The sequence below is a fragment of the Electrona antarctica genome (genome assembly GCF_951216825.1).
Source record: "Electrona antarctica genome assembly, chromosome: 6".
Taxonomy (NCBI): domain Eukaryota; kingdom Metazoa; phylum Chordata; class Actinopteri; order Myctophiformes; family Myctophidae; genus Electrona; species Electrona antarctica.
In genome coordinates this window covers 54,213,628-54,229,281 of record NC_136811.1, presented here as the reverse complement: position 1 = coordinate 54,229,281, position 15,654 = coordinate 54,213,628, and the positions used below count along the sequence as shown (strand labels likewise).

At 43.6% G+C, this 15,654-nt stretch overlaps 1 protein-coding gene across 1 annotated transcript in view; it reads left to right on the top strand.

Annotated features, from left to right (window-relative positions):
* LOC306925158 (uncharacterized protein) overlaps positions 1-12,216 on the top strand; it is a gene marked incomplete at its 5' end in the record, with an annotated part of 13,065 nt that extends 849 nt beyond the window's left edge. Inside the window, 4 exons of the mRNA XM_079503846.1 lie at positions 237-291; positions 2,811-2,925; positions 6,965-7,443; positions 11,975-12,216. Of these exons, the coding sequence (XP_079359972.1) occupies positions 237-291; positions 2,811-2,925; positions 6,965-7,385 (591 nt within the window). The 3' untranslated portion in view covers positions 7,386-7,443; positions 11,975-12,216. The remainder of the gene's footprint in view (positions 1-236; positions 292-2,810; positions 2,926-6,964; positions 7,444-11,974) is intronic.
* Between the last annotated feature and the right edge of the window lie 3,438 nt (positions 12,217-15,654).

Sequence of the window (15,654 nt, the reverse complement as noted above, 5' to 3'; positions counted from 1 at the left end):
ATGCAATGGAAAAGTTCTAACTGCACTCACGTGTAAAAAATGCCCCATCAAACTTTCAGATGCTGTTTTTCTCCCAGTGTGGAGGAAGAAACAGTCACCCGTGCGCCCAGTCCCAATGTTTGTAAACAAATAATTGGTCTATATGTAGCGTGACAGACCCATGGATGGAGAACACGGTTTTAGTGGATTTAGTGTCACACTGAACTGAGTTTCCTTGTGTTTCTTGTCACCCACAGAAGCAACTCAATGACAGGCGGGCAGCGGTGGAGACACAGATGGACATCATCAAATGTAGGTGTAACAGCAAGCCTAGTCAAGGCTTAAACCTGTGGTTTTCAACCTTTTTTTCATAATAATGCTCAATTATTTATTGAGCATTTGAGCCACGGACCACCGTTTTATGAGATTTAGCCTCTCTCAGATCCTAAACGTACAATATTTCGTTGTCGTTGGATAAGATTTCGACCACATTTCCATGCTCTATTGCACGGTACCATAGGAGAGATAACAGGCAAACGTTTATCAACGTATAAATATCCAATTGTGTAGATTTATTTTAAGTGAAGTAATGCAGATGTTTAACAATAATGTAACTCTTGAGCGTATACAATGAAACCAAATGGAGCCGATATAGCCAAATAGCCGATCTACAAGCTCTTAGAGCTATAGACGCCTTATCAGACGACGTCACACTGATAAGAAACGGCATGCGCGCGCATAAAGGCAGCAGAAGAACACCACCTCTCATAAGATGCAATGGAAAAGTTCTAACTGCACTCACGTGTAAAAAATGCCCCATCAAACTTTCAGATGCTGTTTTTCTCCCAGTGTGGAGGAAGAATGATTAGGATTTTTATTGTGATCTCTTGCCCTTGAAATATATAATCCTTGGTTTCTGTTGTGTTTGAACAATAATAGCAATTCAAAACAGTTGTCCTCAAAACCACACCTCCAGTCGCTGTCATAAGAACGGGAGGTGCGCTCATGAACACGGCAGCAGAGCCTATTTGTGCACGGCTGCACACGCACCTGCAGTCCATCAAGTATAATGTATGCTTCGTCCCGCGATGGTGTTGCGCACGCAGACCTCTACGCTCACAACAGTCGCATCTGCGATGCGATGTGAGCTTGTATATCAGCTGTTCTCTGTGCACAATACTGTTGGGCTTTGAAGTATAAATGTATAGGGTGCATCTCACTAGCCAACTCACAAGAGGAGGTTGAATGGACTGAAACCAGCGCTCCCCAAAACAACAGGTTTGGAGATCTGTTGGGAATTGATTACATGAAACAGTCACCCGTGCGCCCAGTCCCAATGTTTGTAAACAAATAATTGGTCTATAGGATACGTAAGACCCTGAACTTGTTGTTGTGTTTAAACCATTCTGGACGGGAACCCCTTTTCGTGTTTCAAGCATTATGTTATACTTTAGCTATTGAAAAATAGCAGATCTACAAGCTTGTAGGTCTGCTATATTTTTGAAAAATCGTGAAAATGTAGTGCACGAATGAATATATATTCTTTCAGAGCGAACATTTCTAACTCTTCGCTTCTGGGGGGGTCCCTGGAACAACATATTTTCAGATGGGGGTCCGCAGCCAAATACAGATCATTCTGGGGGTCCTTGATATGAAATATTTTGAGAACTAGGCCTACTGACACAGAAACATAGTTTTTTTTAAGAAAACTTTCAGGATTTAGAAGACATTTTGTAGAATGGTCGACCTCATGTCTAAATGTGTTCCTCCCTCCACAGCTGACCTCCAGGAGCAGCAGAGTGCGTGGGATAGGGCATTAACGACTTGAGATTTTTCCAAGTCGACTTGTCAGACAGTAAAGTCGAAGTTGAGTCGATTTATCGTTTTGTACGAGGGGGGGGGGGGGGGGGGGGTGGAGGTGCGCGCGCTCAAATACGGAGCATGTCAAACAAAGCACTGCGCACACACACAGTGGCCTCTCCAATATGGCACAGTGTATGTAGTATCATCTATATGGCAAAGCGCTGATTATCAAAACATAAAACTATAATAGTAAATACTAAACAGTGTGTGCGTCGCGCGTCCCCGTGGGCCGCGGAGAGGCTCACGGCCCGGTCGCGAACCGTTTGTTGGGCCGCCGGCCACGGGGAAGAGAAAAGGAATAAAAAAGCCTCAAATTGGGCAGGCACTTTAGACCATGCGGGCGCTGACTCGGAGGGGGAAGTGAGGGCTGCCCCAGCCTGTGAGCTCGCAGATCTACGCTTCATGCAACGAATGTACCCGTACGTTTGTTCTATTAAAGGGTAGATCCGCCACCGTTAACGAACGTAGCGATATGCTGTGAGCTTAGCCTGTTGCTAACGCGACCGCCCTTCTCTCTCTCTCTCTCTCTCTCTCTCTCTCTGAGTCTCTCTCTCTCTCTCTCTCTAACGCGTCTCTCTCTTTCTCTCTCTCTCTCTCTCTCTCTAGCGTCTCTCTCTCTCTCTCTCTCTCTCTCTAACGCGACTCTCTCTCTCTCTCTCCCCCGTTGAAGTTGCAATAGTTGGATCACTCAACACAGACCAGAAAAGATAACACAACAGGATAGGGGGCACGGGCATCATTGGCACACAGCGCCAGCAGCAGCGCGCAGCACAGCGCGCAGCGGCCCGAGAACACAATACAAAATATGATATGGGGAAAACTTTTTTTTTTTTTTTTTTTTTTTCAACTTTCGACTTGTCCTAATGTGAATCGACTTGTGTTAATGAAATCGATAAATCGATAAATCGATTTTTTAGTGAATGCCCTAGCGTGGGACCTTATGTCTAAATGTGTTCCTCCCTCCACAGCTGACCTCCAGGAGCAGCAGAGTGCGTGGGACGTGGAGAAGGTGTTTCTGACGGAGCAGAGACAGCAGCAGTCCCAAATGTGTGACTACGCCGACAAGAACAGCCTGGAAGTCAGGTACGCTGCTGTAGTGCTTATCATGACTACTATCATGAAGTCAGGTACGCTGCTGTAGTGCTTATCATGACTACTCACTATATATCCACTAACTAAGAACAGCCTGGAAGTCAGGTACGCTGCTGTAGTGCTTATCATGACTACTCACTATATATATCCACTAACTAAGAACAGCCTGGAAGTCAGGTACGCTGCTGTAGTGCTTATCATGACTACTCACTATATATATCCACTAACTAAGAACAGCCTGGAAGTCAGGTACGCTGCTGTAGTGCTTATCATGACTACTCACTATATATCCACTAACTAAGAACAGCCTGGAAGTCAGGTACGCTGCTGTAGTGCTTATCATGACTACTCACTATATATATCCACTAACTAAGAACAGCCTGGAAGTCAGGTACGCTGCTGTAGTGAAGTCAGGTACGCTGCTGTAGTGAAGTCAGGTACGCTGCTGTAGTGAAGTCAGGTACGCTGCTGTAGTGAAGTCAGGTACGCTGCTGTAGTGAAGTCAGGTACGCTGCTGTAGTGCTTATCATGACTACTCACTATATATATCCACTAACTACAGTACATTTACTTCAGTGTTGTACTTAAAAGTATCCCTGTCTAATGAGCCAAATATGTCTTACTATATTATTAAAAAGGTTAAAACTAACCCGTGGCAGGTTAAAACTATCCCGTGGCTTCCTGTGAGTGTGAGGTTAGGTTTAGTGTTGGGTTTTAACTTTTGGGTCTCATGACTGTAGGACTGTTAGTACGTCGGACCAAACACATGCACCCTTCCATCTGTACACTCTCCACAATGGAACACCATAGCCGTAAGTAAGGAAGAGGCCCAATTTATTTTCAATATGGATGCAATAGAGCGTCGCAGTCCCGCCTCCTACCCTGGACCAGGAAATGAAACCCAATGCATTATTCTCATAGACATTTCTTAAAGTATTTATTTAAAGACGGTTACGCCGCGGACAAAGCCAACTCGAGTCGTGACAACTCATGACAACACAAACAATATTTTGGACCAAACAAATAATTAGAAAGAAGAAAAAAACGGCAGGTTACAACACTTTTTTTGTTGTTTTTCTTCTTTGTAATTATTTGTTTGGTCCAAAATATTGTTTGTGTTGTCATGAGTTGTCACGACTCGAGTTGGCTTTGTCCGCGGCGTAACCGTCTTTAAATAAATACTTTAAGAAATGTCTATGAGAATAATGCATTGGGTTTCATTTCCTGGTCCAGGGTAGGAGGCGGGACTGCGACGCTCTATAAGTCCCGTTAAATACACAAGCTGCACTTAAGGCCTAATCAGCCAAACCACATTTTATTCACGGTACCATTTCCATTTACCACATTTATTTCAAGTTTACAGAGATACATCCTTCACTAGCTAGCTTTCCATGCAAGCAATTCTTTCTACCAATAACGTCACAAAAACCCAATAGAAACAACACAGACATGTTCGATAAAATGCAGTCAGTAATTGAAAACATTAACTGAAGCTTGGAAACATTTGTATTGTTCAGGAAATGTAATGTGAGAATGACCAAGTTATAGTGGTTGGAACTTGGAATGCAGTACAGAGGCATGGCATATAGAGTTCCAGTCGGTCCTATATTTACCGTATTGTGACGAATAGAGGGTCTGCGCATGCTTAAAGTGAATGGCACATCGAGTGGCAAAGCAACAGGCAAAGTGAGTTTAACATTGTTTAATGCAATCAGAATCTTTTCTGTGTGGATGTATGGGCTGTCAAGGCCAGAAAGTAGTTTTTGCCACTCAGTAGGCGTTCCTGCATAACTTCCGGGTTTGATGATTATGTCACGCGCATACCCTCTATAGAAGACAACTCTGAGTGATTATAAGACAACCCCCATTTTTCAAGACTCATTTTGTGGAAAAAGAACATTGAATGTCAAGTCTAGTCCCCGATTATAATACGACCCTGTTTTTTTTAGGATATTTCCATTGGAAAAAAATAAACAGTCTTATATTCAGAACAATAGGGAATTCACCCAAAACAAACAAAGACAACGTCCGATTCTTTCACCCTCTCTGCATTGACAGTGTCCAGCTCTCCACCCCTCTTTCTGCATCTGACAACCTGCAGCCTTTTATACCAAGCTGCAGCTAAGCCCAATCACTGACACACACCAGGTGCTGTTAACCCATTTTGGACTGAGGTCGATTGAAAAAAAAGGCTTCTAAATCCTAACATTTTTCTGAAAACACCATGTTTCTATGTCAGCGGTGCTCAACCTTTTTCATGAAATGAAATGATTACTATATTTACCCAGGGTATCTGGGCTAAGCTCAAGAACCTGTTTCCAGCCAGGCCCTGCTCATAGAACATTTCATCGTAGTGGTTCAATGCCTTGTTCAAGGGCACTTCAGCGGTGGTAATTTTAACGTGTCGGACCGCTGATTCGAACTGGCGACCTTCCGGTATCAAGACCGCTCCTCAATCCGTTCGGCCACCGCTGCCTCAAATTCAAGGACCCCCAGAATTATCTCTATTGGGCCACGGACCCCCATCTCAAAATATGTAGTTCCAGGGACCCCCCCAGAAGCCAATATTTTAGTTAAAAATGTTCGCTCTGAAATATATATTCAAAGATTTGCACCACATTTTCACGATTTTTCAAAAATAGCAGACCTACAAGCTCGTAGCGCGCCACTCGGTGGCGCGCTATGATGGCGAGCTTGATGCTAGATCTATGTATATAGGTTGTGTACAGGTTAGAAAAACATCCCCTGGCTTTTCTGCCGTCTCTCTGTCACTTTGTAAACAAACCACTGTGCATGAGACGGCCGTATAGGACCCATAGCCTGGAGAGATGCAACGCTCTGATTGGTTCAGAAACTTCAGAGCCAGCGTTTCAAGTTGAAACTTCAAAATAAAATAACCTCACACTACAAACATAGTTGTATTGCACTCCATCTTTCCAAATTGCACTAAGGTGAACTGTGCAAGTTGCTTAACTCACTCCGTGCCACGTGACGCCTCCTGACACCTTTCTTTAATGTACCCCGCCGTTGCCACTGACGCCTAAAGGACGCCTTTTTTAATATCAATTAATTCGGGTGCTCAGCTGTGTTTCCCTGTGTAACACGCCGGTTTCGCTCCGGTTTTCATTTCCGGAAGAAAACAAAAAACAGAAGTGAAAAATCCGCTGGCTTATGCTTGCTATGGGACAGAGCATTTTAGAACGTAAATATCTCTGAATCGCTTTTCAGACCAAAATGCAAGCTTGGTTTGATGGTCTAATGTATCCAAACGCTAGTATTTCGCTGACCAAAAGTATGTTTTGGGTGTATTAAATGACAATCCTGGGACATTAAATAGTGGATTTTACTTCCTGACTCAGCGGTTTCCGGCCAAAAGCCCTTTCAACATAATGGGCTCCTCCCGTTCACTTTACTATACATGGCACAAGCGCTGTACCTAAGCCACCACTAGGTGGCAGTCAATGAGGTAAAGTGCAAATATGCTTTGCAAATGTCATTCAATGAATAAGGGCCGATTCATACTCCTATTTTACCCTGTTTCGGCGCTGTAGTGCCGAAATGATTTCGGCTCATCAGAAATTTTCAGTAGCACCGAAGAGCCGACTTTAGGACGGTACCCCCCCCCCCCCCCCCCCCCCCCCGAACCTCAAATGACGTCACATTGTAGGCTCTACGGAGCCGAACCGACTTTTATTCGGCTCTAAAATAGGAGTATGAATCGGCCCTTAGGCTTATATATCTATGTGCAAACATGAGAAACATGAGCAGAGAGGACTCTCTGTTACAACTATTTGACTGAACGATGTTTTAATAATGCTTTACAGCATAGGCTGCCATCATTTGTAGCTTGTCTTTGTTTTAGAGTTTTCTTATTAATCTCTCTCTCTCTCTCTCTCTCTCTCTCTCTCTCTCTCTCTCTCTCTCTCTCTCTCTGTCTCTGTCTCTGTCTCTGTCTCTGTCTCTCTCTCTCTCTCTCTCTCTCTCTCTCTCTCTCTCTCTCTCTCTCTCTCTCTCTCTCTCTCCCCCCCAGGATCCTGTGCGGGCTGGGTAACCCTCCTAAACAACAGCCAGAGGAACACGAGTCACCCCTCCACTTAGAGCCCCCCAAAGACGAAGCCCCCAAAAAGGAGGAGGAGGCCAAGGAAGAAGAGCCCCCCAAGGCAGGGGACGCCCAGAAAGCAGACGCCAACGAACCGGCCCCCAAGAAGGCAGAAGTCAAGCGGGAGGCCGGCCCCCAACTCGAGGCTCCCCAAAACGAGGAAGAGGTCCCTCGTGCGGAAGCAGCAGAAGCCGCGGTAGAGGCCCCCCAAAACGTGCAGGCCCCCGAGGCAGAGGCGCCGCCAAAAGAGGCCCACAACGAGGAGCCCGCCAAAAAAGAGGCCGCGGAGGAAAAGGAAGTCGCCCCCAAAAAACAGGAGGAGCCCATGAAGGAGGAGGCCCCGGAACAGTAGACACCCCCCCCCCCCCCTCCCTCCCCAAGACAAGACGGGACATCAACATGTGAACGAGGTATTACAGAATCAGAATAACACATAATAATAATAATAATAATCTTTATTGTCCAGAAGGATATTCGTCTTCCCAGTTCTGTTCAAACAACACCCACATCAAAACAACAGATAACACATCCCACCAAGACCATACAGAAAACATGAGGTCCCCACAGTACAGTATACAGCAGGGGTTCTCAACCCGTGGGTCGCGACCCCTCGGGGGGTCGCCAAATTATTTTAGGGGGTCCCCAAATTATTTTCAAAAAAAAGAAAAAAAAAAAGATTTTTTTTAAAATTTTATTTTCACGATTTTTCAAAAATAGCAGACCTACAAGCTCGTAGCGCGCCACTTGGTGGCGCGCTACGAGCTTGTAGATCTGCTATTTTTCAATAGCTAAATTATAACAATGCTTAAAACACCAAAAGAGGTTCCCGCCCAAAATGGTTTAAGGTTATTGTAGCAGTCAATTTATATTGGGGGTCGGGGCGGGGCGGGGGTCCCGAGACATTGCCAAAGCACTTCCGGGGGTCCCCGGCCAAAAACGTTGAGAACCCCTGGTATACAGAACCATCCTATCGGCAGTTAGTTTAATGGGGGACAACACTCCAACTAAAACGGAAGCTTTTTCCATGGCAAGGTTCTGTATCTTTGTCCAGGTGGCATGAGGTTGAAAAGGCGATACAGATGGTGATCAGTGTCATGTGATATTGAAAGTGCTAGCCGTGTGATGGCCTTATGGTTCATATCAGAAAGTGTGTGTATGTGTGTTGGAAGTCTGATGATCTTGGAAGCAATACGTGAAATACTGAAAAGTTTGTTTCTGGACAGTACAGTATGTTGTAGAAACATGCGGAACAGTACAACAGAATCATGCTTTTGTACAATAATAACAGAAGACGAGGGGCAACAGATAATGATCTTAACTTACGGATTACATGTAGACTTTGTTGAAAACGTGAATGGATACGAACATGTGAATATGAACGAGGTATTGCGGAAGAGGTGGGCGGGGCTCAGAGACAAAGGAGAAAGATAAATCACGCAGCAAAGACAAACAACATTGTCAAGGGTACGTACGTACTGTACAAACAGGGCCGTCACGATTACACTTTTTAAGTTGACAATTCATTTCCACACAAATGACTGACAATTTAACGATTTAAATGTGTTTTTGGCATCAAACATTGGGAATAGAATACAAATTTCTGTTTGGCTTTTAGGCTTTGTAATGACAAATTGCACAGGGCAGATATGACAAATGACTTTTTTTTTAATCATTTTATATTTGAAAAAAATAAAAATAAAATAGCAGAAATAGCGTCACAAAGGATTTTTTTTGTAAAATGTTTGAAAATGTACGGACATTTTTCAACATGGAAACGATTGACGATTAGAGAATAACCAAGAATAATTACGATTATCTCGATTATGTCAATAATTGTGAGAGGCCTATAGGTACACATATCTGCATGTATACACGTGTATTTGGTCCAGTTGGTGCAGTACTGTATGTACATGAGCTGAGACATACAGTAAGGTGCGGTAGATGTTCAGTTACTTTGTAAAAAACCTTTGTTCTCGGAGTGAAAAGACTCTCTCTCTCTCTCTCTCTCTCTCTCTCTCTCTCTCTCTCTCTCTCTCTCTCTCTCTCTCTCCACCCTGCAACATAGCTTTATGTACTACTACTGTATGGGCAAGGCAAGCTTTCAATGTTTTAACCATAATTCTAAATGTACAATAACTAAACATAAATCTCACTTGAATTGGATTGCAATACTTTACAATTTCAAATCACATAAAAAAAAAAAAAACTCCTAGCCCAATGGTAAGTCCGCCTCTGTGTACTGCAGAGTAGAGAGTAACAGAGTAGAGTTACTTAGTATTACTGTATGGGGAATGAATGACCCCACCTCGCTTCAAACATGGATATCTCTTTAACCCATTCAGGGCAGGAACCCCTTTTTGGTGTTTTAAGCATTATGTTATACTTTAGCTATTGAAAAGCTCATAGCGCGGCGAGCTTGTAGATCTGCTATTTTTGAAAAATCGTGAAAATCTGGCGCAAATCTTTGAATATATATTCTTTCAGAGCGAACGTATTTAACTAAAATATTTGCTTCTGGGTGGGGGGGTCCCTGGAACAACATATTTTCAGATTGGGGTCCGCGGCCAAATACAGAATATTCTGGGGGTCCTTGACATAAAAAAGGGTTGAGCACCGGCTGACATAGAAACATAGGTTTGAAAGTATTTACCATTAACAATATAGTTAACACACACACACACACACACACCCTGTCTATTGTGTGCATTGTGAGCCACGCACACATCCTGATGAGGAAATGTACAACAGGATAGCGCACACACACGTATGCGCGCACACACACACACATGCACGCACACACACACACGCACACACACATATGCGTGCACACACGCCCGCCCCACACACACACACGCATGCATCTAGGTCAAACAGCCTGTGCCAGTAATGCATGTCTTTGTTTAACCTTCAGATATGAACATAATTATGGACGTTGAGAGACGTCAGATAGTTCAATATTAATGCATTTAGGCCTGACGTCGACATTTAAAAAAGGTCTTCTAAATCCTGACAGTTTTCTGAAATACCTCATGTTTCTATATCAGTGGTGCTCAATATTTCATGTCAAGGACCCCCAAAAATGTAATGTAATTATTGGCCTCCGACCCCCCCATCTGAAAATATGTTGTTCCAGGAACCCCTCAGAAGCAAAGATTGGAGTTAAAAACGTTGGCTCTGAAAGAATATAAGTGGTACCGGTATACACAAGGCCCAGGTGGGTGTGATGTCACTGGTTCTGCTTGATCACTATACAGTACACCGCTTCCAAGCAACTCCAAAGTGATACACAATTGTATACAGTACAGTATCAGTGGCTCACACGCACGCACGCACGCACACACGCACGCACGCACGCACGCACGCACGCACGCACGCACGCACGCACGCACGCACGCACGCACGCACGCACGCACGCACGCACGCACGCCACGCACACGCGCACGCACACACATACTAATGTTTAACTCAGCGAGCAGGAAATTGGAATAAAAGGTGAAAGTATTTACCATTAACAATATAGGCCCACACACACACACACACCCTGTCTATTGTGTGCATTGTGAGCCACGCACACATCCTGATGAGGAAATGTACAACAGGATAGCGCACATACGTATGCACACACACACACACACGCACGCACACACACACACACACACACACGCACGCACACACACACACACACACACACATGCATCTAGGTCAAACAGCCTGTGCTGTAATGCATGTCTTTGTTTAACCTTCAGATATGAACATATGGACGTTGAGAGACGTCAGATATTAATATATAATATTAATGCATTTAGGCCTGACGTCGAAATTAAAAAAATGTCTTCTAAATCCTGACAGTTTTCTGAAATACCTCATGTTTCTATATCAGTGGTGCTCAATATTTCATGTCAAGGACCCCCAAAAATTATCTGTAATAATATGTTGTTCCAGGAACCCCTCAGAAGCAAAGATTTGAGTTAAAAACGTTTGCTCTGAAAGAATATATATTCAAAGATTTACACCACATTTTCACGATTTTTCAAAAATAGCAGACCTACAAGTTCATAGCGCGGCACCCGGTGCCACGCTATGAACTTGTAGATCTGCTATTTTTCAATAGCTAAAGTATGACATAATGCTATAAACACCAAGAGGGGTTCCCGCCCAAAATGTGTTTGCATTTCTTGCATGCATTTCTTTTTACTTTACTGGAGTATTTTCCATTTTCAATACTTTTACTTCTACTCCGTTATAGCCTACTGTACATCTCAGAGGCAAATATTGTACTTTGTTTTACTCCACTACAATTATTTGAACACTTTAGTTACTTTGTAGAGTTTGAAATATTGGTACAAAACGTACATTAACCACTTCCGCCCTATAACTATTTTGGCTATTTAAAAATGGAAGATCTACAAACTTGCAACGCGTCGCTTTGTGAAAAAAAAAAAGAATTCAAACCAAATGGACCCTTATTAGAGCTTTTACTGAATGGGTCCATTTGGTTAAAGGCAAATCTTGTCAAATGGTGGTTCCGTGGCTCAAATGCTAATAAATAATTAACCTTGATGTGAAATGTGACTGCACCTGGCAAAATGGTCCGCATCTCGCCTAGAATGAAAAGGCAGAAAATGACAAAAAAAAAATGAAATTGATTGTTTTTTGTGTGATTTTCGTCCATTTTAAAATGGTCACATCTCCTTCAAATATTTTCCAATTTCATTGAATGATACATCATATGAAAGCTTACATTCTGTACTTTAATAATCTGTAACAAACTGTAAAAATACTCTGGTCGAAATGAGGGGCTTTTTGCCAGATGCAGTCACAAATGGGTTGAAAACCCCTGGTCTAAAAGCAAGGATAAAGGTATATATTATGTTTGTATTTCTTGTTTTGTTTTTTCATTTCGCTCTCTCTCTCTCTCTTTTGTCCTTTTAATGTGCACAGGAACGGGACGGGACACGAGCACATTTCTCCTGGAGAGAGCGGGGACAGGACTGGACAGGACTGGACTGGACTGGACTGGACTGGACTGGACTGGACTGGACTGGACAGGACAGGACTGGACTGGCCGAACAAGATGCAAGAGCTTCATGTTTTTTGCCCCAAAACATAATTGTACACGTGAGAGAAGTTCATTGCCAGGCTATATAATTCAATAATTCTCTCTTAACCCATTCTGGGCGGGAACCCCTTTTGGAGAAAAATTGCAGATCTACAAGCTCATAGCGCGCCACCGAGTGGCGCGCTATGAGCTTGTATGTCTGCTATTTTTGAAAAATCGTGAAAATGTGGCACAAATCTTTGAACATAATATGTTCTTTCAGAAGACTTTTTATTTATTTCGACGTCAGGCCTAAATGGGTTTTAACCTCCAGCATTTTTTCAGCTAAACCCTTATTTTGTAAGGATCCACCGGGACCCTAAAACGGGAACAGGATGCAGACTAGCGTGGTTGTGAACTTGTGACAGACGCTACAGTCTTGACTTTCACCCGGAGAAGACATTTGTTTACATTATTCCCGCGACCGTCAGTTCTTCGCTTGGCCAAAATGGACGGTTCATGTTCTGTTTACTGCATCACCTAGCAACCCGATATGCCTCTCGGACTGTTAAAGGCGTAGTGAAACGGAAATGGTGGACATTTTATTTTGAAGTTTCAGACGGTCTCAAGTTGAAACACCGCTATGAAGTTTCTGAACCAATCAGAGCGTTGCATCCCTTCAGGGGATGGGACGGTAGCTAGGGACGGTAGCTATGCTACGCAGGACAGCGTGTGGATGTTTGTTTACAAATCAGATAGTCGGCCAGCTTTACCAGTTTACTCTTATGTGGCTTATTTCTACCCTATAATGTTTTCAGATACATTCTTTAGCGTGATGATTAAGTTGAAACCGAGTAATACACTCTGGATGTTATCTTGAATGGGAATAAAAACGGAAGCTTGCTGTAATCAGTAGCAGCTGTGCAGCCTGTGCTGGACGGATGCGGAGATATGGGGAATTAAACGGGTGAGCTTCATTTTTATTGGCTTTTATCGCTGTGGGCCTCGACACGTCATCACGCAGCACGTTTTCGTTTTCAGGAAGTAATCTTCAGGAAGTTTTTATGGACTTTTGATATAAAAACACACAGAAATTAGAATTTTCCCATTTTTTTGGCATCCATTGTTAGGTGTGCCCATATGATGACCACGGAGATGGTCTAAAAGTGTGAAAAACGTATTTTTCATTTCACTACACCTTTAAGGGCCTTGCAAACGGGGAGCGAGAAAACGCGCAGGCCTATAGTTCATTTTCAATGAGACCTGCGTTTTTGTTCGGAGAAGTCGCGGTGTGACAACGCAAGCGTATTTACGTGAGTGCGGTCCCGTGAATGTGTTGCGCGCGTGCTCGTTACGTGCACTGTGCACACGCCCCCCACGACTCACCAGACCTGGATTCGGTTTAGCTTTTTTTGTACGCGTTGTTGCGCCCCCTCTGGAGGAGACCTGTGTTGATCCAGACCCTCTTCAACAGACCTGGAGGAGACCTGTGTTGATCCAGACCCTCTTCAACAGACCTGGAGGAGACCTGTGTTGATCCAGACCCTCTTCAACAGACCTGGAGGAGACCTGTGTTGATCCAGACCCTCTTTAACAGACCTGGTGGAGACCTGTGTTGATCCAGACCCTCTTCAACAGACCTGGAGGAGACCTGTGTTGATCCAGGCCCTCTTCAACAGACCTGGAGGAGACCTGTGTTGATCCAGGCCCTCTTCAACAGACCTGGAGGAGACCTGTGTTGATCCAGGCCCTCTTCAACAGACCTGGAGGAGACCTGTGTTGATCCAGACCCTCTTCAACAGACCTGGAGGAGACCTGTGTTGATCCAGGCCCTCTTCAACAGACCTGGAGGAGACCTGTGTTGATCCAGGCAACAACGCCTGCGTTCCTCGCTTCACGTTTGCAGTGATGAGGGTGACCGCTCTGCTTAGAAACTGTCCTGAGTGACCACTCCATTTTAAAAAGTGGACCCTCCTCCTGCACTGTGTGAACCTGAGCCTCCAGCTCTGCCTGGAGGTCCCGGAGGGGCGTTTCCAAACCTTTTTTTAGCACGAGACCCCAAAAAAAATGTGTGGCAATTGTGAACACACAGAGCTTTTACTGTAGATCTGCTATTTTCACTACTTCTTGAAAAAGGAAAAATTTCCAAAAGACTTATTTATACATTTGAAAACTTGAAATGTGGGACATTCTGCATAATAAGAGTACTTTTATTTGTATGCGATTGATCTGTACTTTCGTTTGAACTGTACCCGTTCTACAAACTGAACTGTACCCGTTCTACAAACTGTACCCGTTCTACAAACTGTACCCATTCTACAAACTGAACTGTACCCGTTCTACAAACTGAACTGTACCCGTTCTACAAACTGAACTGTACCCGTTCTACAAACTGAACTGTACCCGTTCTACAAACTGTACCCATTCTACAAACTGTACCCATTCTACAAACTGTTTGAACTGTACCCGTTCTACAAACTGTTTGAACTGTACCCATTCTACAAACTGTGAGAATGAACTGTACCCATTCTACAAACTGAACTGTACCCGTTCTACAAACTGTACCCATTCTACAAACTGAACTGAACTGTACCCATTCTACAAACTGAACTGTACCCATTCTACAAACTGAACTGTACCCATTCTACAAACTGAACTGAACTGTACCCATTCTACAAACTGAACTGTACCCATTCTACAAACTGAACTGTACCCATTCTACAAACTGAACTGTACCCATTCTACAAACTGAACTGTACCCATTCTACAAACTGAACTGTACCCATTCTACAAACTGAACTATACCCATTCTACAAACTGAACTGTACCCATTCTACAAACTGTACCCATTCTACAAACTGTGAGAATGGGTACAATCAATCAATGATTTTTTTTGTCATTATTTTTTAAAGGGAGTGGGTGTAAACAATGATGTTGTTTATTTTTTATTTCTGATTTTTTTTTTATCATGAATTGGTTTTCTGGGAATTCTGGGAATTGCAGTTCTAAATAGACCAGACAGACCATATGCAGGTGAAACCAAAAGGACTACGTACTCAAATTAACTTTACAAAGTCCGATTTTAACAGTGGCCTTGTTACAAAGATCAGTGTCAATGCAACTCTGAGACTGACACCAATGTACACTCTTCACTGTGCGTGCGTGCGTGCGTGCGTGCGTGCGTGCGTGCGTGCGTGCGTGCACGGTGTGTACTGACCAATCACAGAGTTGCTCTGAAGACAAATGTTACAACTCTTCCTACATGTACATATTATTATAATTATTATTATCACTGTAATATAGTTTTTGTTGCCATTCACGTGCCTTAAATTGGTCGTTCTCAAACTTTGAAATCCGAAAACACTTTTTAGAGACCCCACTGGAGAAGATGTTTTTAGAGACCCCACTGGAGAAGATGTTTTTAGAGACCCCACTGGAGAAGATGTTTTTTACATAATAAATACATTAAATTGACTTTGACCCTGCCATGGTGCCACCTCCCCCCCCCCCCCCCCCCCACACACACACACACACTCGGAGAAGCACAGCCTTAAATGGAGATGATCGATTGACAATATCTCAT